General features: G+C 45.0%; 1 protein-coding gene across 1 annotated transcript in view; it reads right to left on the bottom strand.

The window, feature by feature from the left end:
- Positions 1 to 21177, bottom strand: part of TMEM272 (transmembrane protein 272) — a 34520-nt gene extending 13343 nt beyond the window's left edge. Inside the window, exons 1-3 of the mRNA XM_084629809.1 lie at positions 20986 to 21177; positions 17496 to 17577; positions 50 to 109 (exon numbers count right to left, since the gene is read on the bottom strand). Of these exons, the coding sequence (XP_084485935.1) occupies positions 50 to 109; positions 17496 to 17553 (118 nt within the window). The 5' untranslated portion in view covers positions 17554 to 17577; positions 20986 to 21177. The remainder of the gene's footprint in view (positions 1 to 49; positions 110 to 17495; positions 17578 to 20985) is intronic.
- Positions 21178 to 25256: the final 4079 nt, after the last annotated feature.

The raw sequence follows: 25256 nt of genomic DNA, 5'->3' as shown, positions 1-25256 counted from the left end.
ATAGTACCACCAAGCTTCTCTCTTTAAACGTCTTTGATAGCCAGCTTACCTGTAAAAGTCATGGACAGTGGTAAAGCAAGGAAAGCAAGAAGCCCAAAAATAAAGCATGCTGTAAAGAAACAAGAATGGTGGGTTATTCAGCTGGCAGTATTTCAAAAGATACCACATCCTGTTTAATATGTCCCCTTGCACCACGTGTGTGGACAAGGAGTGTCCATAATCCAATGCAATGAGAGCTTCATTTGGATTGAGTGGAATCAGTGATGACTGGGTTGTGGTGTAATTCATCTGCTGACACTGAATTTTACAGTGACACGTAAAGTGCTCACTACCTTGGAGCAGCCAGTGATAGCCTATTCACCATGGGCCTGGATTCCTTTCACTGAGCTCTGTGGGCTGCAGAGCAGGCACCATACCAGCACTGGTGGTGGCTTCATCATCTTCTGCAAAAGTCAAGCATTCATTTTCAAAATATTACATTTCTAGCCTTGGTAATGGTAACAAACATTTTCAACATGCATCCCAATGCAGCAGTGTCTGCCTATCTGTGCAAGACATCAGAAACAATTGCAGCAAGATAAGTGTGATCTCTCCCTATTCTTATCAATAGGGGTCAACTCTGCAGCCTAATGATGGGCATTCAGCATTGTTAAAGTGAAATTCGGCTCTGCAAAGTAACTGTAAAAATGTTGTTATGGAGTTCCAAGGGTTACATGTTGCTCAGGTTGCAAATAGATCCCAGTGGTGAGTAAGAGCACTAAAAGAACATAGAGGTGGCTCGAAGGATAGAAAAAGGCCATTGAGAAGAAAGGCAGTATGATGTTCCTTTGGAGGTCCAAGTTTGCCAAATTTGACCCTTGAAGTATACATTCACGAGTTGGTTTGGGACCAGCCCCACACAAAGCAAACTGTAGGGCGTAGTCCCCAGGTAGCTTTGCACAGCTCAGCCCTGCTAGTTCAAACCCCCTCCTCATGTCTCAGTGCACAGGGAGGATGGAGCCCCAGCACCTTTAGCAGCTGCGCTGGCATGCATAGGTATTATATAGCATGTCCGATTCACAGACCTCAGCGTGCTTTCCAACTGAAGGTAAGAATTATTATCGCTATCTCATAGAAGGAGAAATGGAGACACAAAGGTGTAATAACAATCAAGAGCAGTAACAGATCTGGGAACAGAATGCAGCTCTCCTGACTCCTAGTCCTGGGCTCTAACCACTGGACAATGTTACCTCCCATACACTACGTTAACTTTATTAGCTGTGTACTGAGGTCTGAGCTCTTATACTTCACTCCTTCAGCCCCAAACATAGTGTATGTAACATATCCACTAGCTGAAGGTATTTCGAGATGAAGAAAGCACTTCTGTTTCTTCATCCCCCCTCCATTTTTTTTCTGCACCATCCTCTCTTTTTTTCTCAAACACGGCCCAGTGCAGAAATTCTCCCTGTGTGTCAGGTGTCTGCAAAGAGGCCTACACTTGGCTAAGCTCTTTCAAACAGCCTTTATAGACAACCTCTCATTAAAACAATTTTGCACAGAATCTTGCACTTCACTGCATGCCAAGTTCTATACTAGGACCCTCTCACTGTTCCATTACCCAGATTATTATTCTAATGCACTGGAATGATTTTCATTAGAATTGGGTTGAACGCTAAATCGTACCCATGAACACTACTAGTTGCCTAGGTAACTCCATTGACCTAATATTCCAGAGAGAACAGTTCAAGTGTTCGGTATTGAGTTAACTGTCTGGAGTTTAAAGTAAGTAAGTAGCATGACTAGTGTAGCAGAATGTAGGTCATCTCTCCCACTGCCATATTCCCTGCCCAGCCCTCTCCTGCACTCACCACATGGGTGCAGAATAAAGAGGACCATATGAAGAAGAATCATGATTCTTAAATGTGCAATGGATATTCTCTATGATCAGTTCCAAAGAAAAACCGCTGGACTAGACTCCAGTATACTCTATAAATGGCTTGGCGGGGCACATGTACGTGCACAACTGCACATCTGGCAGACAGGTGTTTGGTTTTGTATTTGCCTGCTTCCTATCCACTAGCCTGATTTTGGAGGAGGAAAGAGGCAGCAGGGACCACTCAGAGCTAGAGAAAAAGAAAGTTAATGAATTCTCTTCCCTAAGCAGTCACTGGGAATTTATTTCCTCATTATTGCCCCATTCAGCCTCATGCTCTGAGATCTCACATTGGAGGTGCAGATGCACCCTCTGGGGATGTTTCCAGGTTCATGTTTAACAAAGTGAGACATTCAACAATTGACTATACAATTGGCAGGGTTCTGCAGCCAGTCACAAAACTTCACTAGCAGCACAAAAGATTGTTTTCCCTTATACTTGTGGAGTTTTCCTCTAATGGCACAGATAGATACTGGCTGTTTTGTCTAGGTTGTGCTGCCCCTGGCTGGACTTAGGACAAATCAGTGGAAAGTTAGGAACCTAAATACCTTTGTGGATCTGGGCTGAGCTGCCCAGGAAAATCTTTTTTTAACTGCAGTATGCAAAGGTAGCACAGACAGTGCCATGCTGCTAGAGCTGGGAACACCTCTGTTTTTACAACAGTTCATGGAAGTGAAATGGCAACATTTTTGTGTTGGTGTCCATATGTCCTCATACCTGGGAGAGAGAAACTCACCCTCTGGATCCGACCCCTCATAGCAAGTGGCAAGAAAAGGAAACTTGTGTTCTGGGAGCACACTCACTGGACGCCTGATTTTCCAAGGCTGGCCCAGAAGAAACTGTGTTCAGGGAACCCATACCTGGAACCTGGATAACTGGGTGGGGAGGCAGGTAGTCAAGAAAGCCCCTTACTCTGGGAATGTCTCATTGGATTGCAGGGAGGAGGAGAAGTTTGTTCCTATGTGTCTGGCCCAAAAGACAGCCCGTTAGTGGAGAGGGCCTGCTGTGTTTGGAAGTGGATGACTAGGAAGAGCTCATGCTCTGGGAGCCTGGAAGTGCAACTAGAAGGAAGCAGCTGGGTTAGGTTCTGCCCATTCTCTGAACTTTGTGTTCAACAGCAGAATCTGAACTGTGGGAGTGGATGCTGAAGTCTCAGGCTCCACAGTGACTCTGTCTGTAGGCAGAGCGTAAGGGAAGCTGGGGGAGACTAAGCCTCCCCAAACCTTTGCTAATACTCCCCAACACAGCCCCAGGGCCAGGCTGTGGCGGGGCTCAGAGCTCCTTCAGGGGGCTGGGGCTCGGGGAAGCTCAGGCTGGCATGCAGAGTGGCTCGGGCTGGCCAACTGGGCCCGGAGCTCCTCGGGCCCCAGCAGGTGAAAGTTGGGGCAGGGCCTTGAGTAGAAGGGGCAGGGTAGGGGCTAGCCTCCCCAAATGTGTGGTTCATGTGCCACCCATGACTCTGACCCTTTGTCTAGCAGAGTTACTAGTTTCTGATCTGTCTCCTGTTTGATTCTCTCCTTCTCTTCTGCCCTCTGATGATTTGAGATCTAAGCTGTTACTTTGTCCCTAGCGTTGCCATTGTACCACCGCTCTCCATCCTGCCATTCCTCCCCTCTCCTCTCCTCCAGCACGCTTTTGCTGTCTCTAGTTACATGCTGAGGCTTAGGCTACACAGCTGACCCCTCTCTCTCATCCTGTGAAGAAAATGGGTTGCCACGGAGTACTTACATGACACCAATTCATTTGTGGGCTCCTCAGCCTTTATTGTGTTACCATGATAGTTTCAAGAACATTTGAGGTTTCACATTATCTCAAGCCATTAGCGTTTACTTCTTTTAAAAAAAATCCAAAATACAGTGCTAAAATGACAAGCTAAATAATGGTTTGCTTCATGGTATGTGTCAGAATTTTCAAAAGTGGCTGAGGAGCACAGCCCATCCACCCACCTTTCTTAGATATCATGATGACATGCATGTAGTATAAGAACCCAGGTGGACTAGGTTATAAGCTGTCCCGTGTTTACCTGTCATGTTGCTGGCCATACTTTTACCATCACTCCTAAGTGCTGTTTGTTCAATAGTCTGCTGCCTGTTTTCATAGGAGTCTGCAGCAATCTGCTAAGAGATTGAAGGGATCCCCTTGACAGGACACCACCAACATCCAGATGAATTCCATAATTACCTAAGTGTTTTGCTATAGCACTATGAACTCATCAAATGTAACTGTGGAAAGTGACAATGTAATGGGGCTTGGGTGCACAATGTGTAGATACCTGTATTAATATTTTATTGCTTCCCAGTAATTAAAACAATTCTCCAGAGCAAGGTTAGGGATTTAGAATGAAGATCTGAGATTGTTGGGTGGGAGTTGGTGTAAGAGTGTGTGTATGATGTATGCGAGGCCGGGTCTACACTACAAAGTCAAGTTAACATAAGCCACCTTGCGTTGACCTAGCTGTACATATGTCTACACTTAAATTTGTCTCCCATAGTTGTAAACTCCTCATTACACTCATATCGTAATGCCACCTCCCCATTTGGCATTAAGCCATGGTTAACGTACAGAGGTCGATGCCACACAAATGTAGACACTGAGTTACTTGTGTTGACCCTAATAGTCCTCCAGCAGCTGTCCCACAGTTCCCCACAGTGACCGCTCGGGTCACAATTGTGAACTTCGCTGCCCCTTAACAGCCACACAATTTTTTGAAATGCCTTTTCTTGATTGTCCATCTTGGTGACCACACCCAGCAGCTCTTCCCTGTTGTGTGCAACTTCCCAGCTAACCATGCCCGTTACACATGCCAGACGCACTCCGGCTTGGAGAAGACAGGAGATATTGGCTCTCTGGTGCCTGTGGAGAGAGGAGGCTGTGCAAACACAGCTATGGACCAGCCCTAGAAATGTGGACATCTATGAGAAGACTGCATTGAGGTGGCAGGGTAAGGTGTAGGACTGGAATCAGCAGCAGTGCCAAGTGAAAGCAAAGGAACTGTGGCAGGCATACTAGTGAGGCCAACAATCAATCCAGTGTTAAGCCACAGACCTGCTGCTTTTACAAAGAGCTGCATGCCAGACTTGGTAGAGACACGCCCTCACAACCACCACCATTCTGGATACCTTTGAGGAGCCCAAGTCACAGGCCCCTGCCATGAACAGCGAGGAGGAGGAGGATGGGGGACATGCAGCCAGGGGTTTCCAGCTATGCCACAAGGCAGGACCATTTCAGACTCCACTGCAGTCCAGACAGTCCTAGCGGTTGAGCACAGGCGAGCCTAAGGCAGGGGAAGGAACCTTGGGCATGTGTGTAAATTTATTTCCCATTACAATGATGGCTCCCCCAACTCAGCAGGACGCAGCCCTCGACTTTTCATTAAGTTACTCCTACTAGACCAGGTGGCAGTACAACAAAGGGAGGTAGCGTTGTTATCTGCTTCACTTCCTCTGAAAAGTTAGGCCAGAGAGCCATGCAGAGCAGTTTGTTTAGGTACACAGAGATCCTCCTGAGAAATCTTGATGAAACTTTCATGGAAGTACTCTGCAATCCTCTCCTGAAGGTTTCTAGGGATGGCAGCCTTATTTCTTCCTCTGAGGTAGGACACTTTCCCATGCCAGTCAGCGATAACTTCAGCTGGCTCCATTTCAGTACCCAGGCTAGCAGCATACGGGCCAGAGTGGCTTTGGGATGCCAGCAGCAGCTGTGCTCTCTGTGCCTATGAAGGTGATATCTCCCTCCTGAGGGTAACAATCACCACTGCCTGCGGAAAATGGTGCCAGTATTCAGTGCCAAGCACTCCGAGGCAGAAGCATCAATAAACATGTCTAGTAAAAAGCTTTAGGGGGAGCAAGGGAAGGGAGTTCTGAATCTTAACTTTCGCTTTCCACAGCGGTACCTCTATGTATTTTATCTGTAGCTGCTGCCTGCTGCTTTTTCAGCCTTGAGGGGTTCCCCCTCCACCCCCACAGAACACCTGAGCCAGATAAGGAGGAGAAAGAAGAGGACTCCAGATGACATGTTCCACAAGATCCTGCAAGCCAGTGCTGCATCAGACTGTGAGCAGAGGGCCTGAAGGATAAACACTGCAGACTGTATGGAGAAGGAAAGACCAAAGAAGAAAAAGGCCCAGGAAGAAAAAGAGAGGGAGATGCACTAGGACATAGTGAGGCTTCTCTGACAGCAAACACAGATGTTAGAGACTCTTATGAACCTACAGGTTCAGCAAACATGGGCTCACCTCCCTTTGCAGTACTCCAGTATAGCATCTCCATGCCCCCCCCCCCACACACACATACACCCCCCCCTCAACATTGCACATGGCATCAGGGTCTGCATCCCTACCCCTACCACTCCACACCAGGGGACAGTAAGGACAACCACCACATCACATACACTGACCTGTAAGAGCCACAGTTAATGTATGTGTAGCTAAAATAGACTTGACTGTTCCTTCCTCTTCTTTAATTTCTGTTCCATAAATGTATTATGTATTTGCTTTTAACTGGGAACTGGGAGGTTAGGACCTGGGGGCAGAGAGAGAAGCCCCCGGGAGCTGGGGGGGCATAGAGGGCAGCTGGGACTAGGGGACACAGGGAGGAGCCCCTTGGGAGCTTGGGGACTGGGAGCTGGGGGGGCATGGAGAGGGATTTGGACGGGCATGGAGAGGGATTTGGACCTGGGGGGCACAGGGAGGGCCCCCCCAGGAAGCTGGAGGGCTGGGACCTGAAGGCATGGGGGGCCCCCTGGGAGCTAGGGTGCAGGGTCAGGACTCCCCCAGACTTACTGGTCTCTTTGCCCTGCAGTTTTAGATCCCTTCCCACCCCCTACTTCCCCACACCTGGAAAAGGCCAGCAACTTCCAGCTCCCATTGGCCAGCTGAGAAGCCATGCTCACCTTCCATTGGGTGACATCGCTATCATTCAGGCTACCCCTGGAATGAGGAATGGCAGGGCTGGGACAGTCCCAGAGGGTGGCAGGGAAGAGCGTCCCAGCTTGCAGAGTGCAGAGGTGGAACTAGGAGCCAGGTTGGGAAACCAGGTTGGGCAGAGGGAAGGGGACTGCCACTCTGGAGCAGGGAGGCAGGCGCTGTTAAGCTCTTCTGATAGCCCTTGTGTCTGGCTGTTCAAACTCAGCAGACAGCTGTTCTGCCTCCACTCTGGCGTCCACTTTTCCCCCTTTGCTTCATAGATATTTTACAGGACACAGCAGGCAGCTATAACCATTGGGATATTTTTCTCACCAAGATCCAATCTTGTCAGTAAACAATGCGGGCATCCCTTCAATCTACCAAAAGCTCATTCAACTGTCATTCTGCATCTGCGGAGCCAGTATTTGAATCTTTCCTTGGTGCTGTTGCGGTGGCCAGTGTACGGCTTCATGAGCCAGGGGAGTAAGGGGTAGGCTGGGTCCCCCAGGATCACTACTGGCATTTCAACATCACCAGTAGTAATCCACAGTTGGGAAAGGAAGTCCTTGCTTGTAGATGTTTTAATAGTCCTGTGTTTTTAATGATGTGAGCGTCATGCACCTTCCCTGACCAGCCAACACTGACAGCAGTGAAACGTCTTCAGTGATCCACCAGTGCTTGCATAACCACAGGACAATAGCCGTTTCTCCTGCAGTATTCTGGGGCAAGATGGCCTGGTGCCAAAATAGGGATGTTTGCGCTCTCTATCACTCCGCCACAGTTTGGGAAACCCATTGCTGCAAATCCATCCACTATGTTCTGCACATTACTGAGAGTCGCAGTCCTGCATAGCAGGAGATGATTAATGGCCCTGCTCACTTGTATGACAATGACAGTGGATTTTCCAACTCCAAAATGATTCCGCACTGACCGGTAGCAATCTGGCGTTGCAAGTTTCTGCAAGAGTGTGATCGCTATTCACTTCTTCACTGTCAGTGCTCCCTCTCATTTTGGTGTCCCTGCTTGGGGGCTGGGGAGAGCTCTGCACACCGATCCAGGAATGTGACCTTGCACACTCAAAAGTTCTGCAGCCACTGTTTGTCGTCCCAAACCTGCATTACAATTTGATTCGACCAGTCAGTGCTAGTTTCTTGGGCCCAGAAGCTGTGCTCCACCATTTGTAGCTGCTCTGTGAACACCACCACCAACCTTGAATTGGTTCAGGCTATGTCCCACAGCAATCTGCCCTCCAGGAAATCAGTGGGTTCCTTGAGACTCTTCTTGCAGCTCTGCAAAGACTGGAAGATCGTGCATGCTGTGCTTGGGACACTCATGACAATAGTGCAGAGCAGTGCTGGCTCTATGCTTCTGTCAGAGATTGTGGATCGCAACCAGTCCTGCGTGGGTTTGTGGGATTTTCAAAATAGGCATGAAAATGATGGGATAGAGATGGCATTATGGGGAGGAGAAGATTGCATGATGGGAATTTCAGCCATCAGTCCCAGATACCCCAGCACTACTCATTCTTGCCCCACCATGCATTGCCAAAACTTCCCAAAACACAGTGTGCTGGATGGTGGCACACTGGGATACTACTTACCCACGGTGCACCACACAGTGCATCTAAACAAGCACTCCTGGTGAGCACTCAAAGTGCTGATGGAAGAACTCAAGCGATATACTAACTGCAGCAGCTGTATGCCAAAGTCATTTGCATCAGCAAAAGTTTGTAGTGTAGACATGCACTAAGTAAGAGACATAAGAGAATGGCTGAGGGGATTTAATCTCTAGGTTACCAGTCTGTAATATGCTTGACAGACAGGGAGACTTGGACACAGGATCAGAAAGCAAGTCAGTGGCTTAGCTGGGAATAAAATGCAGGTCTCCTGATTCCCAGCGTACTAACCATGCTGTTCATTTACAAAATATAATTAATGAGTTACCCTCGCAGTGGAGAGATAGGTATTTATTATGCTCATTTCCTGGATGAGGAAAACAGGTGCACAGAAAAGTGAAGGGACTTGGTCAAAGGTTGCACAGGAACCCTGGTAGAGCTAGGAACAGAACAGAGATTTCCTAACTCCCGGGTCTGTGTTTTAAATATACAATCATCCTTCCTCTTGAGCTCCTATCCTCTGATGGCCATGACCCAATTCACTGCCCACTGCTGACTGTTCTAGTGGTGTATGTTTAATGAGTAAGTGGTCTCAGTACAGATGCTAAGTGGACATATATCCACACCACAAAAAACATCAGCACAACTGTCACTGTGTTGGGCACCTGAGAATACAGCATGCAGTTCTGGGCATTTTAATAATAGAAAAAGGTCAATTAATCAGATGGAATTCAAAGGAGGATGGCAAGGAAACTTGAAGGGAGTACGTTATGAGGAACAGAATTTGATCCCGTTAGCTTGGCTAAGCAATGACCAAATGAGACACGATAAGTCTCTGAAGGGCGCAAGTTATGAGGAACAGAATTTGATCCCGTTAGCTTGGTTAAGCAATGACCAAATGAGATACGATAAGTCTCTGAAGGGCACAAACACCCAAGAGGAAGACTGGCTATTTGGGGTGGTCCTAGAGGTATAAATACAGTACGAGAAATGGGATTAGGGTGACCACACAGCCCATTGTGGCTGAGACAGCCCTGTTTTTAAGCTCCGTCCCGACTTCTTTTTTTTTTTTTAAAAAAAGCAAAAATGAACATTTGTCCCATTTGCTCTTCCCAACTGATCAGTTGTCAAGAGCAAACAAACATATGCCCAATTTACGAAAAAAGTCTGGTGCACCTCCCGGGGTTGGGGCAGAGGAACTTCGGGGGGGAGCAGCGATGTGAGGTGCCAGGCAGCGGGTCTTAGGGGTCAGCCCCCGGTGGCATGGGGCTCAGCCCCAGCCGGTGCGGATCTCAGAGGTGGAGGGTCAGGGGGTCAGCCCCAGCCCAGGATGGCATGGAGCTCGGGGGTGGGAGGTCAGCCCCAGGCGTGGGCTGTACGGGGCACTGAGCTCGGGATGTGTGTGTCAGCCCTAGGTTGACCAGACAGCAAATGTGAAAAAATCGGGATGGGGGGGGGGATGGTAATAGGAGCCTATATAAGAAAGAGACCCAAAAACTGGGACTGTCCTTATAAAATTGGGACATCTGGTCACCCAAGTCAGCCCCATTCCCAGCCAGCGGGGGTTCGGGGATTAGGCCCAGCCATTGGTGGCATAGGCATGGAGCTCGGGGGGGGAGGTGTGGCTCTGGTGAGCCCTGTGGGGGGTGGCAGTTCAGGCTTAGGCGAGCCCCAGGTGTCCCGTTTTTACTTTAGGAAATATGGTCACCCTAAATGGGATGAAATTGAGCAAAGGAAAGGTTACGTTGGAGATCAAGAAAAACATCCTTATAGTGAGATCTACTAGTGGAATAGTCTTGCAGGGGAAGTTGAGAAGTTCCATCCTTTGAGCACTTGAAAAGTGGAGTAGAAAAACCATCCTAGGATATCCTGCAAGGAGCAGTCCTGCACTGGAAGGAATGTGGATTCATAAATCGAATAGGTCTTTTCCACCTGTAAACTTACATAACGCTATGATAATATGTAACAGCACAATCATTTTACAGTGTAAAAGGAATCGGTTTGATAAGGTTCCAATCCTGCAAATATGTGATTTTACATACATAAGTAGTCACAACAGGTGAAATTCACCTCTGTGCAGAGAGACAGCATGAAGCCTAGGCATTGGGGGGGGGGGAAGGATAGCTCAGTGGTTTGAGCATTGGCCCACTAAACCCAGGGTTGTAAATTCAATCCTTGAGGGGGCCATTTCAGGATCTGGGGCAAAAATTGGGGATTGGTCCTGCTTTGAGCAGGGGGTTGGACTAGATGACCTCTTGAGGTCCCACCCAACCCTCATATTCTATGATTTATTTTGAATGCGTATGTGGGACTTAAGTGGCAGTTAGGCTTTATACTGGGGTATGCATATGTGAGAATTTAATTCGTTGTACATAATTTGTGTTAGTGTTTACAGGCTTGGGCCCTAAAATCATTCACATATTTTCCACATAATTCTGCAGGCTATCTAAATATGCCAGGTGACACGAGCTGGGACCACCTCTGAACGTACGTGCTCAGATCCTATGGTGAGGAGTGTCTCATAAATATGCTAGATGAGATTAGAGTCATAGATTCCAAAGCCAGAAAGGACCCCTGTGATCATCTACTCTGACCTGCTGTATGTCACAGGCCATAGAACTTCCCCCAAATTAGATTGTGCCATGAACAGTGCACCGGTACTTTCTGAAATGATGCTCTTTTCCCTGGAGGCTCTGGTTCTCCCTGTCTCTTGATTTTAAGCCTCTCTCTAAATTAAGTTTATTGTTCATCAAAAGATCCCTTAAAAAAATGGACTCAAAAGCAGGATGACAGGAATATCCTTTCAAACAGCTTAACGACAAGTCCAGGACTGATGAACTGGCTGCATGTCTGGGACACAAGCTGATCTTCCTTGGTGAGTCTGGGATAAAAGTACCGACACTCGTTCTAAACCTCAGTGTTATTGTCAGTTGGCTAGGTTCTGACAAAGAGTAAATGAAATCCACAGCTGGGCCTCTCACCCTTCCTGGCAACCCTGCCATCCCAATGGAAGAACAAAACTCAGAAGCCTGCTTTCTGCCCTTTAAATTTTTTTTTTAAGTATGGATTTTTCCACAGCCCAATTTCCTAGCTCCTCATGCTCCTCTTCTCCCTTCCTGAAGACATTAATTGTCCTTTATTTTCTGTGGAGAAGTAAAGCAAGGGTTCACTAAACCAAAACAAGGGGACATTTGTTTCTACTTTGTTAGTATTGATGAAGATGGAAGGGCAAGTGTTTGATTAACCTTTTTTTTCCTGGTTGAGCTCAAGAATGGACTGTCACCCAGGAAAGAACAGTGAAAGGACCACTGAGGGGACTGAAGATTTTAACTGCCCATATGGTAGCAATGGGGATTTCTTAATTAAGTGTAAATTATAACAGTTAGGTAATTGACTATTGGAACACTTTACCAAGGATCATAGCAGATTCTCCATCACTGACCCTTTTAAAATGAAGATTGGATGTTTTTCTAAAAGATATGTTGTAGGAATTATTTTGGTGAAGTTCTATGGTATATATTATATAAGAGATCAGGCTAGATGGTCACAGTGGACCCTTCTGGCCTTGGAATCTATGACTATGAATATGATGTGTATCAGTTTGTCCTGACATTAAACACATCTCTCTGCAATGCAATAATAAAAGCATCTTCTTTACATTAAGAGTGCAGGTGAGGTAAGGAGTCATCCCTGAACTAGAACCTGATTAAGCCTCCTGCTGGGATGAGTCATTCCTATGCTAGGCTCCAGCCAAGCCAGGAGCTGGTCTTGTGACTCTCCGGGCAGGCATATAAGCCTCATAGGGGAAAACAGCAGCTGAGTCTGTTCAAAGTCGTTTCATGGCTCAGAACAATCATTTGCCTGACAGTGGTGACAAACTGCACAGGCCTCAGCCTGCCCCACCCTAGCAACCCAGGACCTACTTTTGCCTTGTTCCAGACCTGTTCTTGACTTCAGATTCAGCCTGTCCCTTGGCTTCAACCAGTAGGCCTGACCATCCTCGCTTCAGTGTCTGACAGTGCAACTCTAATACTGGACAGCCAGTTTCCATTTAGCTATAAAAGGTTGTTTGTTCTATAGTAATAGCCCCTTAATTGCTAAAAATCACAATATGATTGATGCTTATATATCTTATATCTGAACAGGATTTTAGCAGTAACCGCATGAAGAACTACAGTATATCATCCATTTGCTTTGCAATACAACTGAAATTGAAAATTAGCTCTAATTCCTTTTGGCCACTTAACTACAGTTCGCCTTGATGCTCTGAGCCTAATGCATTGTACCAAAAAAAAAAAAAAAGGAATTTCAGATGCTGTGCTGGTATGCTAACCCTTTAAAGATCATTAAATCATTAGGTTTATATCTGGCATCAGAACTGGCCTCTTCATGAATGCTTTCTGAAAAATAATTTAAAGGGCAATGAGAAATGTGAAGTTGAGATTAATTAGCATTTGGGTTTTAATTAATGGAAAAATCCATTTTGGAGGCATCAGTCACACAGCTGACCCATAGTTAAGACTGGGTTGAGGTTTGCACTTAAATATAAAGAAAAGCCACATCTTAGAAGAGTAAAGATGGAGGAAGTCTGACAACTCAACTCAACTGCAGTGCCAGAATGCAATGGGCCCGATTCTGAGCTGCTTTACACTGGGGTAACTATACTGACTTCTGTGGTGTTACTCCTGACTCAAGCCAGCATGTGTGAGATTAGAATCAAACCTATTTTTTAATTTTAAAAAGGGTAACTTATTCCATCAGTCACCCCTGAAGCCCTGGTAGCACTATAACACCAGCAGAAAATAGTAACGTTTTGATTGTTTCTGTGGTCGGAACAGAAGTCTGACAATACACTGCCTCTGCCCTTTGAGTCCTGAAATCCAGAGAGGGGTAAAAATAATGGCCAAGATTCTCTGCTGTGCATGGTTTCCGCAGGGGGCAACAGAGGTGGAGAGCTGTCAGGTTGCTGAAGCATCTTGTTTCTTGATGCAGTTCTGAACCAGCCACTGCCCTGGTGGAGTTTAGAGCAGTTTGGGGGCTTCTCTAAACTGTGCCAGATGTTCATAGCTCCCAAGCAGCCACTTGTGAGGAGAGTGTCCAGAGCACTCTGTGCACTGGCTTTGCTTATTTCATTACTTCTTATGCTCTTTATTGGGGGGGGGGTGACATAGAAGCTCTGTGAGAGCTGGGGACTGTTCCCCACCAAGTGAATCCTCAGCCAGTCAGTGTGGATGGGTCTCTGCTTTCTAGTCCCTTTGTGTCACTGAAGCAATGCAAAGAGAAGAGATGAGAACAGAGAATCTGACTCAGCAATGGTGCCTACAGTTCTATTTCCTCAGAGTGGGATCTTGTCAGATTTTACAACCTAGGTCAAGTCTGGCCTGGCCCTTACTTAGATGGCAGCCCTCTGTAACTTGGTGGGGTTTTTCCACCTAGGCAGTTGGTATCTCCTCAGGGGAGGAGTTAAAATTCAGTGTGGGCTCTTGCTAGAGTAGCAGTAGAATCTTAGAATATCAGGGTTGGAAGGGACCTCAGGAGGTCATCTAGTCCAACCCCCTGCTCAAAGCAGGACTGATCCCCAACTAAGTCATCCCACCAGTGTTGAATAGAGGGGAACGATCACATCCCTTCATCTGCTGGCAGTGCCCCTACTTATACATCCCAAAATGCCATTGGCCTTCTTGGCAACAAGGGCACACTGTTGACTCATATCCAGCTTCTCATCCACTGTAACCCCTAGGTCCTTTTCTGCAGAACTGCTGCCAAGTCATTCGGTCCCTGGTCTGTAGCGATGCATTGGATTCTTCTGTCTTAAGTGCAGGATTCTGCACTTGTCCTTGTTGAACTTCAGATTTCTTTTGGCCCAATACTCTAATTTGTCTAGGTCCCTCTGTATCCTATCCCTACCCTTCAGCGTATTTACCTCTCCTCCCAGTTTAGTGTCATCTGCAAACTTGCTGAGGGTGCAATCCACACCATCCTCCAGATCATTTATGAAGATATTGAACAAAGCCGGCCCCAGGACTGACCCTTGGGGTACTCCACTTGATACCAGCTACCAACTAGACATGGAGCCATTGATCACTACCCATTGAGCCTGACAATCTAGTCAGCTTTCTACCCACCTTATAGTGCATTCATCCAGCCCATACTTCTTTAACTTGCTGGCAAGAATACTGTGGGAGACTGTCAAAAGCTTTGCTAAAGTCAAGGAACAACACGTCCACTGCTTTCCCTTCATCCACCGAGCCAGTTATCTTGTCATAGAAGGCAATTAGATTAGTCAGGCATGACTTGCCCTTGGTGAATCCATGCTGACTGTTCCTGACCACTTTCCTCTCCTCTACGTGCTTCAGAATTGATTCCTTGAGGACCTGCTCCATGATTTTTCCAGGGACTGAGGTGAGGCGGACTGGCTTGTAGTTCCCAGGATCCTCTTCCTTCCCTTTTTTTAAAGATGGGCACTACATTAGCCTTTTTCCAGTTGTCCAGGACCTCCTCCCCCCCCGGATCGTCATGAGCTTTCAGAGATAATGGCCAATGGCTCTGCAATCACATCTGCCAACTCCTTTAGCACTCTTGGATGCAATGCATCTGGCCCCATGGACTTGTGCACATCCAGCTTTTCTAAATAGTCCCAAACCACTTTTCTCCACAGAGGGCTGGTCACCTCCTCCCCATGCTGTGCTGCCCAGTGCTGTAGTCTGGGAGCTGACCTTGTTTGTGAAGACAGAGGCAAAAAAAGCATTGAGTACATTAGCTTTTTCCACATCCTCTGTCACTAGGTTGCCTCCCTCATTCAGTAAGGGGCCCACACTTTCCTTGACTTTCTTCTTGTTGCTAACATACCTGAAGAAACCCTTCTTGTTACTCTTAACATCTCTTGCTAGCTGCAACTCCAGGTGTTATTTGGCCTTCCTGATTTCACTCCTGCATGCCTGAGCAATATTTTTATACTCATCCCTGGTCATTTGTCCAGTCTTCCACTTCTTGTAAGCTTCTTTTGTGTTTAAGATCAGCAAGGATTTCACTGTTAAGCCAAGCCAGTTGCCTGCCATATTTACTTTTCTACACATTGGGATGGTTTGTCCCCGTAACCTCAATAAGGATTCTTTAAAATACAGCCAGCTCTCCTGGACTCCTTTCCCCCTCATGTTATTCTCCCAGGGGATCTTGCCCATAAGCTTCCTGAGGGAGTCAAAGTCTGCTTTTCTGAAGTCCAGGGTCTGTATTCTGCTGCTTTCCTTTCTTCCTTGTGTTAGGATCCTGAACTTGACCATCTCATGGTCACTGCCTCCCAGGTTCCCATCCACTTTTGCTTCCCCTACTAATTCTTCCCGGTTTGTGAGCAGAAGGTCAGGAAGAACTCTGCCCCTAGTTGGTTCCTCCAGTACTTTGGGGAAGGGGTAGAAAGAGGTGAGGCAGGGCCTCATGGAAGGGGTGGAGTAGGGGGTGGGGTCAGGGGCAGCAATGTGAGGTGTCAGTGATGCAGCCCTCGGGCCAATGCCCTAGTCCTCATGTGGCCCTTGTGGTCATTTGAGTTTGAGACCCCTGGTTTAAAGTAAAGGCACTAGGAATTTGGAGCACAGCACACAGAGACATAGCACAAGCCAGGTTAAGGATTTGGTTTTCCTGTTGGCCACCCCCATGCCATGAGTTGGGTCTTATGCTGTGAGGAAAAAATCTCTCATAAAATGTACAAGTGCAACCTTATTTACCTTGTGATCACCCTCTTACCATGGCTTTTGACAGGGCTTGTCCACCACTTGTCGCTAGCACAGAACACAGTGGCATGTCTGCTCACAGGACTCAGGAGCAGCCAAGATCACATTATACCCCCCTCCATATTCTTTATCTTTACCTTGACACTCTGTAAAATGGCAGAATGATTTTTAAGATGGCCTGGGCCTATGCAATTAAAGGCTTTAAAACCTACAGGGCTATACTGGAGAAATCCTCCATTTGTGTTAGTAAAATCACCATAGGGCCTAGGAGCCCCAGACATGGATCAGAACCACATTGTGCCAGGTGTGGCTCAAACATGGAGCAAACAGATGGTCCCTTTCCCAAAAAGCTTACGATTTAAGTGAGACTTGTCCTGGCAGGTGTTTGAGTCTAATATAATGTGATTTTTTGGGAGTCTGGTCATTGTACTTTGGATCAAAAGCTGGTTGTGATTTTGCTATGGGGAAGTCACAGGGTAGGAGATTCATTCCCACAAGATGTCGACCTGGACTATTTTTTATAGGTGTTCTCCATTGTAAATCTACAGCAAATCATGTGTAGGACCCCATTTGAAAAGAATTACATTAGATATGGCTCTTCAGTGCAGTACATTGTAAAGTGTTAAGGTGATTTCGATTTCCATGCAAGCACCACTGCAGGGGAGTGCTTTATACATACAACTGTTAGAACGTCTGTCAGTCAATCTGTCTCTCTAAAACAGACACAAACAACAATACTTCAGCCCGGGAAGAAAAGTACTGCATCCAATGGAAATTGTAGGGGGAAATTAGTTAGGCAGAATGTATTTATAATATGTAATTTGACCAGGACACTAGAGTTAATATGCCTTGTGTGGCCATGGGTTCTTCCATACCCAGACCTCAGTTTTACAATCACATCTGGAGTACCAATGTGCCTCTTAACACCATGCTGGTATGTTGGTTTAGTGTTGACTCAGAAGGCAGAATCAGAAGTTTGACATTCTCCCATCTATGTAAGGACCAGGACCACCTGTGTTTAGGACCCAATCTCACAGCATGCTGAGTCCCTCCTGTGAGGTGCTAATTGATTTAGGTAGGAGTTGTCATTACTCTGCACCAGGCAGGAGTAGACCATTTGGGCTTGATCCTATGCCCAGAGCCTCCATTGACTTATCTGGGTTTTGGGTCAGGCCCTTAGTTTGTCAGTTCTGGTGAGATCATAGCAGAAGGTGGTACGGCTGCCTAAACTCTCATGCCCTTAACTTGTAATGAACTTGGTATTAGCCCATTTTTCTAACTGTAGTAACCACAGGGCTGTTTAAGTAATAGAAGGTGATTATTTCTACAGCTGTGACTTACCGTTGCTAGCAATTTTAGATATGCACCGGTGACAAGCTTTCTCCAGGCCAGCAGCCATTGGTGATCACTGTCTGGTGTAAATCTAGAGATATAGAAATAAGGGTATTACAATAAAAACAACTTATTAATGAACTAGAAACGATGGGTCAGATTCACTGCTTTGCTTTAGCAGCTTTGCACCTACCCCAGCCACCCAAAGCAGCCGCACACCCAGATTGCTGGAGCAGAACCAAGTAGCCAGAGCATACTAGCAAATCTAACCCCACTACAAACCGAATGTTAAAGGCTTGATTCACCTCACATTACACTGGTGTAAATCAGGAATAATGCCACTGAAATCAACTGTGTGACATGGGTGTAAGAGGAGACTATAGAAAAAGAGTAGCATGCATGGCAAAAATGGGGAGTGATGTGGGGGGTGCACAACTGGGTGTGTCTGAAAGAGGAATTCAGTGCCATCCACAGAGTGCAAACACGGCACTTTGCTAACTGCTCCCCTTTGGCCTTGCTGCTGCTATTAGTCAGGAGCATTCTGGCAGCCAGACAGCAGAGCTTTCGTTAATGCAGGATCAGCTCCCCCTGCGCTTCCAGTCTTGCTCGTGTCTTTATACTCTGTACTACGCTCCCTGTCTGCACTGTGCAGGATCAAGGCCACCATTAAGACAGTGATTTTTAAAAGAGTAAAATTGGTGTCCATAATAAATAAAAGGGGATACATTTAAAAAGTCATTTGCCAGCAATTTTTACACAGTTGTATCTGTGTTACCACCCTTCCTCCACTCTCAGAGGACGCTACTGTTTTATCTCAGAAAATGCTGTGTGGTACCTGTTGGCAAAAGCTGACTCTTCATTTGGCCACAATAAGATGGCTAGTCAGAAGTGACCCGATTCTGGGGGAGTTCACTCCATCCCCTCTCCCCTCACACTCAGCATGCCACTAAACCATCCTGGCTCAAAGATACTTCTGAAGAAGAAATATTGTGCTTTTGGACTGCAACAATGGACAGGTTTTTAAATGAAAGAAACTGGCAATGAAGTGCACTTAGTTGGCAAAGGTGGGTGGAGGTAACAATGTTGTAGTGGTAGGTTGTATACAATTTTGAAAATGCTAGCAAGACCCCCTGGTTCAAAACAATGCAGAGCAAAAGGCTTATTAACTCTTTACCAAAGTATATACTTTTATAAAGCCAAATGAGAGGTCTGTTTTAAATGTAGAAAAGGATGGATTAAATTGAGGGCATTGGTTGTAAGTTTTATTCCTGAATAATCCAAAAGTAGACCTTGCTTTTAGAAACGAGACATGGCTAGTGACATATCCATAAAATGGTCTCATTAAATCACTTTGGCCATTATGAGAATATAAACACCCAATATTTTTATTTTTTTAAAAGCAGATAATGCAATCAACAGAAAATACATTTATAGTTGTAGTTTTAGCAAAAACTACTTAACCTATCCTTTACAATGCATTAAATTAAAAAACAAACACAAAAAACAACCCCACCTCTGAATATCAAACAAGGAGTCTGACGATACCTTAAAGACAAAGATTTATTTGGGCATAAGCTTGTGGGTAAACACTTCTTCAGATGCAGAAAGCTTATGCCCAAATAAATCTTTGTCTTTAAGGTGCCACCGGACTCCTTGTTTTTATGGATACAGACTAACACGGCTACCCATGAGACTCAGTATGTGTGATCATTTCTCCTTCTAGTGGCTGGCCTCAGCAACTACAGCCATCCTATTACATGGCTAAAACTGAGTTCTGCCCAGAGGGAGAGTTTTTAAAAAAAATGTAAAGACATAGTATTAAGAAAGCAAAAGGCATGGTGGTTTCATAGGTACACATGCAACAGGGCATAAGCACATAACCTCTAGATAATTTCACCAGATTACAGGTGATGCACCCATTTATCAGGTTGGATCTGAAACCCGTATGATTGATCTACTACTTTGGAAAGTGCTATAAAGTCTATGGGTAAACATGCCAAAAGACTCCTCTCTGCAGGATTGTAATGCATATTAAGGACAAAAGCATTTACTGTATGTATTAGCTATAATAGCTGTGAAGGAGCAACTCAGTTGCCAGGCAAATTGAGGGATAATTTCCTTTGGAAAACTGCCATTACAAGAAATTAAAATTTAAATGACCACTAAAAACTACACTGAATCAATGCAGAGTGGAGAGGCTTATAGAATGCTAAAGTAATGCAGATAGGCACCCTCATTTTGCCCACAATAGATATTGCAGGGGGTCTCAGAAAGTCACCTGATGGTACACACAGTACCACAGGTAATGAAAAACCCAGACACAACTGGGTAAAGTTAGAGACAAAGGCCCACACTGTGATCCTCCTTACCTCAGTTTTATGCTGGTGTCACTTCATTGACTCAAATGGAATTATTCTTGTGCTGCACAGGTGTAAGGGAGAGCATCTCGAATCAACAGGACAAGTTATTCAGCCACCATGGGGATGGTTACAGTAGCTGTCAAAGCAGCTGCATGGCCCTATATGAGGAAATTTGGCCAGTGGACCTAACATAGATGCAGATCCTTTGGTCACTCCCTGGTCTGCTGTTCCCATGTGATAGCAGAGATGGAATCTGTAGAGCAGAGCTCCAGGGGATATATTCTCTCTCCACATCCTGCTCAGTCTCAGCACAGCTGACCTGCTCCAGTCCCTCTTCCTTTCGTGCCAGCTATGCCGATGGAGAGGGGCCAGAGTTGCCCCAGAATGTTGGGTTCAGGGGTGTCTCGAACTACAGCAAACTCATGACACGCTAACACTTTCTCAGATATTGCTCCCCTTGTTTTAAAACTGTCCCTTATTCCTCCAGGCAGTAATGAAAAGTCTCTGTAGCTCAGACCCATCTGTAAACCCAGCCCAGTCCACTCTCAGCCCTGGGTAGCTTTAACTTTGAACTGGTTTGCTGCTGTTGGTTTCTGTCCTAACCTTACATTTTCAGAGTTGTGTTCACCAAAATAAGAATGATCCTCCCTCCTGTGAGCACGCCTGACCCCTCCACATTCATAAACCCCCCTTTACAATGTTTCCATCACTAGTTATCCAATTAAAGAACAGAGTCCAAATTGGTCTTATATTATTTGATTGCTCAAAATATACTTTGGCTGCACAAAATAAGCTGCACTTTCAATCAATTCCAAACACCTCACACTGTTGAGGAATAAAACAGGAAGACTAAATTCTCAGTCCACTGCACTGTAGATCTACAATTCCTGATCGCTCAGATAGCTTTGCCCCAAGACCCCAAATCCTTCAGCAACAGAAACACGTTCATCTCACTGCACAGATTGAGGATTTTTTAAATATTCAGAAAACCATTTCTACCATACTGGTTTTGCAGTCCATTTTTTCCTGACAAAGTACAAAATGCTACATTGTCCTTTATTATGCAAACATTCCTGGCAAATCAGCATCTTTCCAATGAATCTCATACCTGAAAGAACTTACATGCTCTCTTAACTCACCTTGTTAAACCAATGGAAGTCTGAAATGAGAAACCACAAAATAGATTCTTCAATAAAAGTATATTGTGAAAGTCAGATCCTGTGTTACACTATAGTCATGCTCAGCTTCCAGGGACTCTGCTTTCAGTTAGCTGGCTTTAAGTGATCTCTTTCTCTCTGTTGCACACACCTTCTCTCTATCACTACTCAAACTCCTCTGCTGCAGCCAGGCAGCTCCTCTGCTGTTTCTAGTTGTGAGGAGAACGGATTATAATTATTTCCTATACACTCCCACATTCAGCTTGCTCCTTAACCCAGCAATTGCAGGGTTTTACAGTGCCATCAGGGGGCAGCAGAGGAGCCCACAGAAGACTTGTGAAGGTAAAAGAAAAGATATTTTCTTTGCAAAAAATCTTTCAGTAGATTTGGTTTATCCATAAATCAGCAGCTAGTAGCTGATGTCTGGTTTATTTTATGGTACCATTTTGTCCCTTTGCAATGGCCTGATGTAGTCCTCTGCGATTTACAGAGCTGCCACATACACAACTTTTAGTGTTAGCTACTGGATGTTGTTTATTCCGGATATCCTATACTACCTCCCTAGAGATCTGTTTTTTGAATAGTTACTCACCATGTTCTCTTTTCATTAGCAGATGCCTGTCAGAAATCTCAGGTCTAATAAGTGCTGTGTCACTAGCTAGAAAGCAATACCTATGTACAATAGGAAACTATGTTTGACAGATAACTCTCTCTGGGAGCAACTACAGCATTAATGAAGATCTACACATATTTAGGGCCTTTTATAAAAGGCTTTGCAAAAAAGGCTACCAGCTGTCAAAATCATTAGGGAACTGACAAAATACCTGCCAAAACTTTGGAGAAACAATAGTGAACTCAGCTCTCATGTTTGCACATGTTGAAGCAAAGCTAATAGCTATGCATTAGGAGGATGATGTCCATGGTTGGGTTTACAGGGGAAAAGAAAATTGCATTGCTTAAAGATTTTGTTTACATACAATTGGTCTAATATATACAAAAAACAATGTATAACGTAGTTTCATTCTGAAGGAACCCAATGGTCTTTAAATGTGGGTAAATAGTATAGAGAGTATATTCTGTGCTTAGTACAGAGGCCCTGATTCTGCAATCCTTACTCATGTTGATTAATACCCATCTGAGTGCTCCCCCTGAAATCAGTATGAATACTGGTAGAGCAAGGTAAGATCCCTACAACTGTGGCCATTGATATTAGTAATTCACCACTGAAATGCAGCCACTTCTGGTATGACCCATGTGCTAACAATACAACACTGCACAACTATTTTTAGTAAAAGAAGGGAAGCACCAACTGAAACAGCAGTAGTTTGAATTTAGTTACCAAAGTTGGAAGTTAGCCAGGACATCGTAGTGCTTAAAAGGTAGGAATAGCAAGGTTTGGGAGGAATTGTTTGGATTAGTCCAAGCAAGCATAACTAAGAAATCAGATGCAAATGAACAAAAAAATGTGAGTTGAATAAAATTTTATATCCGGAATAGCTATTAAATTGTGGAATAGAATCCCAAAGGAAATGATAGAAATTCTTTTGCTTGAATCTTTAAAAATTAGACTGAACTTGCAGTTGGGAGCAAGTCTGTATTGGCTAAGGGGTATGCAAAGTTACCTATGAAGTCTTTGCCATCTCCAATTTCTAGGATTTTAGCTTGACTTCTAACCATAACAGATGACTGTGTACAAGGGACACAGAGGCAGAGTAAAGGAAGTGGGTGAGTGAAGCTAATTTCTAGATACCACAAGAAGCTGTAGAATAGGGAAATCTTCTCTTTGCTAGACAGCTGTCTGTGTTATGGCAATCACCTGCATATCTGACATCTGTTAGCACCTCTGTCAGCTTTGCCAGCAGAGAGACAGAGGATTGAATTGGTATGGGGGCTGAACTACTTTTGCCCCTAGACATGTTCCTTTCTGAACAAGATTAAGGTACAGCAGTAGGGGAAGCTTCCATGGCCGCTGTCTCCAATGTAATTGCAGTATTGCTACCCCAAATGCTCCAAAATCATAAATTAGCCCCCTGACATTGGCTTAAAAGCACTAAGATTTTTTTAAAAATCACTAAGGATTTTTCTCTTTGTCTTGTTTGAAACTTTTGGTGCACTCAGGTCACCTTTTCTCCATAGCTATGAGGCCTAGAAACCAACTTGGTTTTTAACTAAATCTTAGATTCTCAAGTAATCACATGACCTTTGGAGATGAGGCCCCAAGAACAACACTAAATACCAAAAGACTTGCAATAAAATTGCAGGAATTGGCAGCACTGTAATTGTTCTGTAGACAGAAGTCTGGTTTCCCAGATTATCAGTACAACCTCTTTCATGAGCAATCCAGTCAGTATAGGGTACGAACAAACCTAAGGGAAGAAGTTAACAATTGGATGGGGAGGGGAGAAGGAAAATATGGTAAATTTCCAAGTAGAATGTTCCTCATCTTAGAAGCTAGGACATTTTAGTGAGAAAGAAGGGGCGAGAGAGGATATATTTAGTGTTTCATTAAATCTGTAGCAGGAAACCAGGTAGGAGAGGGCTGCGGCAGGTTATAGGGAAAAATTCAGAGAGAGTAGTTTTAAGGGTTGTTCTGTTTTCCTTATTAAAATAAAGGAGTGTTTCAAGAAAGCAACTCTTCCTGGGATTCTTTGTCATGTAAGAATGGTAAAGGAAGGCAGAACAGGAATCTGGAGAAAGGAAGATAGGGAAAGCGGCATATACAGATCCAGACTAACACAGCTACCCCTCCAAAGATAGGGAAGTTGGGGATAGCAAAAAGGGCTAAAACTCCTTTTTTGTCTATCTATAGCCTGGTACTGCATTCCAATTAAAACACAATTCAGTGTATTAAGAGCTGTGTTTCTTTACTGTTGGATATTAATCTGCCTCAGGAATTCCAAGATCCAAGCAAGCTGATCAAAACAGTAAATGTGTTTCTCCCTCATGTTTTAAGGTTTAAGAAGCATAAGGCATGTTTCACAACAAAACTGTTTACCCCAAGTCTTCCAATTCCCCAGGATGTAGAACCACAGGTACTTTAAAATATCTTCAGTAAAAGTAACTTCCTTCCTGCGAGGGTCTTGCTATCTCTCCAGGGTAACCTTTGATGAAATTTCTAGTCTTGAACACTGCTCCTCATGTCATTTTATGATCAGTGAGGATGGAACTGTTCTGTTCAGTTTCTAGTGCAGTTTCACTAGGTATAAGATTCTGATCTTGCTTACACTGGTGAGTTCACAGGTATAAGAAGGGCACTTCTGGTCTTGCTTACACTGGTGACTTCAGTGGTTACTGCTAATTTATACCGATGTATCTGAAAGCATAGTCAGAACCCCATTTTCCTAAAAGACTGATACATTTTAAGGCCAGAAAGAGCCATTATGACCATCTAGTCTGACATCTTGCACAACATAGATCATAAAATGTCACCTAGCAATTCATGCACCAAGCCCATAGCTTCTGGAAGCCTGAGTACATGAACAGAGCAATTCTGTTCTTTGAGCACTTCCAATGTGACTTTCCCTAGTTATTTAATTGGGAAGAGTGCTTAAGTACAGAGAGATAGAGACACTTCTCACAGACCTTGGGAGACAGGCCAGTCCTTGCTTACAGACAGCCCCCCAACCTGAAGCAAATACTCACCAGCAACCACACCCCACACAACAGAACCACTAACTCAGGAACCTATCCTTGCAACAAAGCCTGTTGCCAACTGTGCCCACATATCTATTCAGGGGACCCCATCATAGGGCCTAATCACAGCTGCCACACTAGCAGAGGCTCGTTCACCTGCACATCTACCAATGTGATATATGCCATCATGTACCAGCAATTGGTCAAACTGGACAGTCTCTACGTAAAAGAATAAATGGACACAAATCAGACATCAAGAATTATAACATTCAAAAACCAGTCGGAGAACACTTCAATCTCTTTGGTCACTCGATTACAGACCTAAAAGTTGCAATTCTTCAACAAAAAACTTCAAAACCAGTCTCCAGCGAGAGGCTGCTGAACTGGAATTAAATTAACTTAGGCTTGAATAGAGACTGGGAGTGGATGGGTCATTACACAAAGTAAAACTATTTCCCCTTGTTTATTCCCCCCACCCATCCTGCACTGTTCCTCAGATGTTCTTGTCAACTGCTGGAAATAGCCCACCTTGATTATCACTACAAAAGGCGTTCCTCCCCCCCCCCCCGCTCTCCTGCTGGTAATAGCTCACCTTAAGTGATCACTCATTACAGTGTGTA

Source organism: Lepidochelys olivacea, assembly GCF_965140295.1.
Source record: "Lepidochelys olivacea isolate rLepOli2 genome assembly, chromosome: 1".
Classification (NCBI taxonomy): Eukaryota; Metazoa; Chordata; order Testudines; family Cheloniidae; genus Lepidochelys; species Lepidochelys olivacea.
This window is presented reverse-complemented; position numbering and strand designations above follow the sequence as displayed.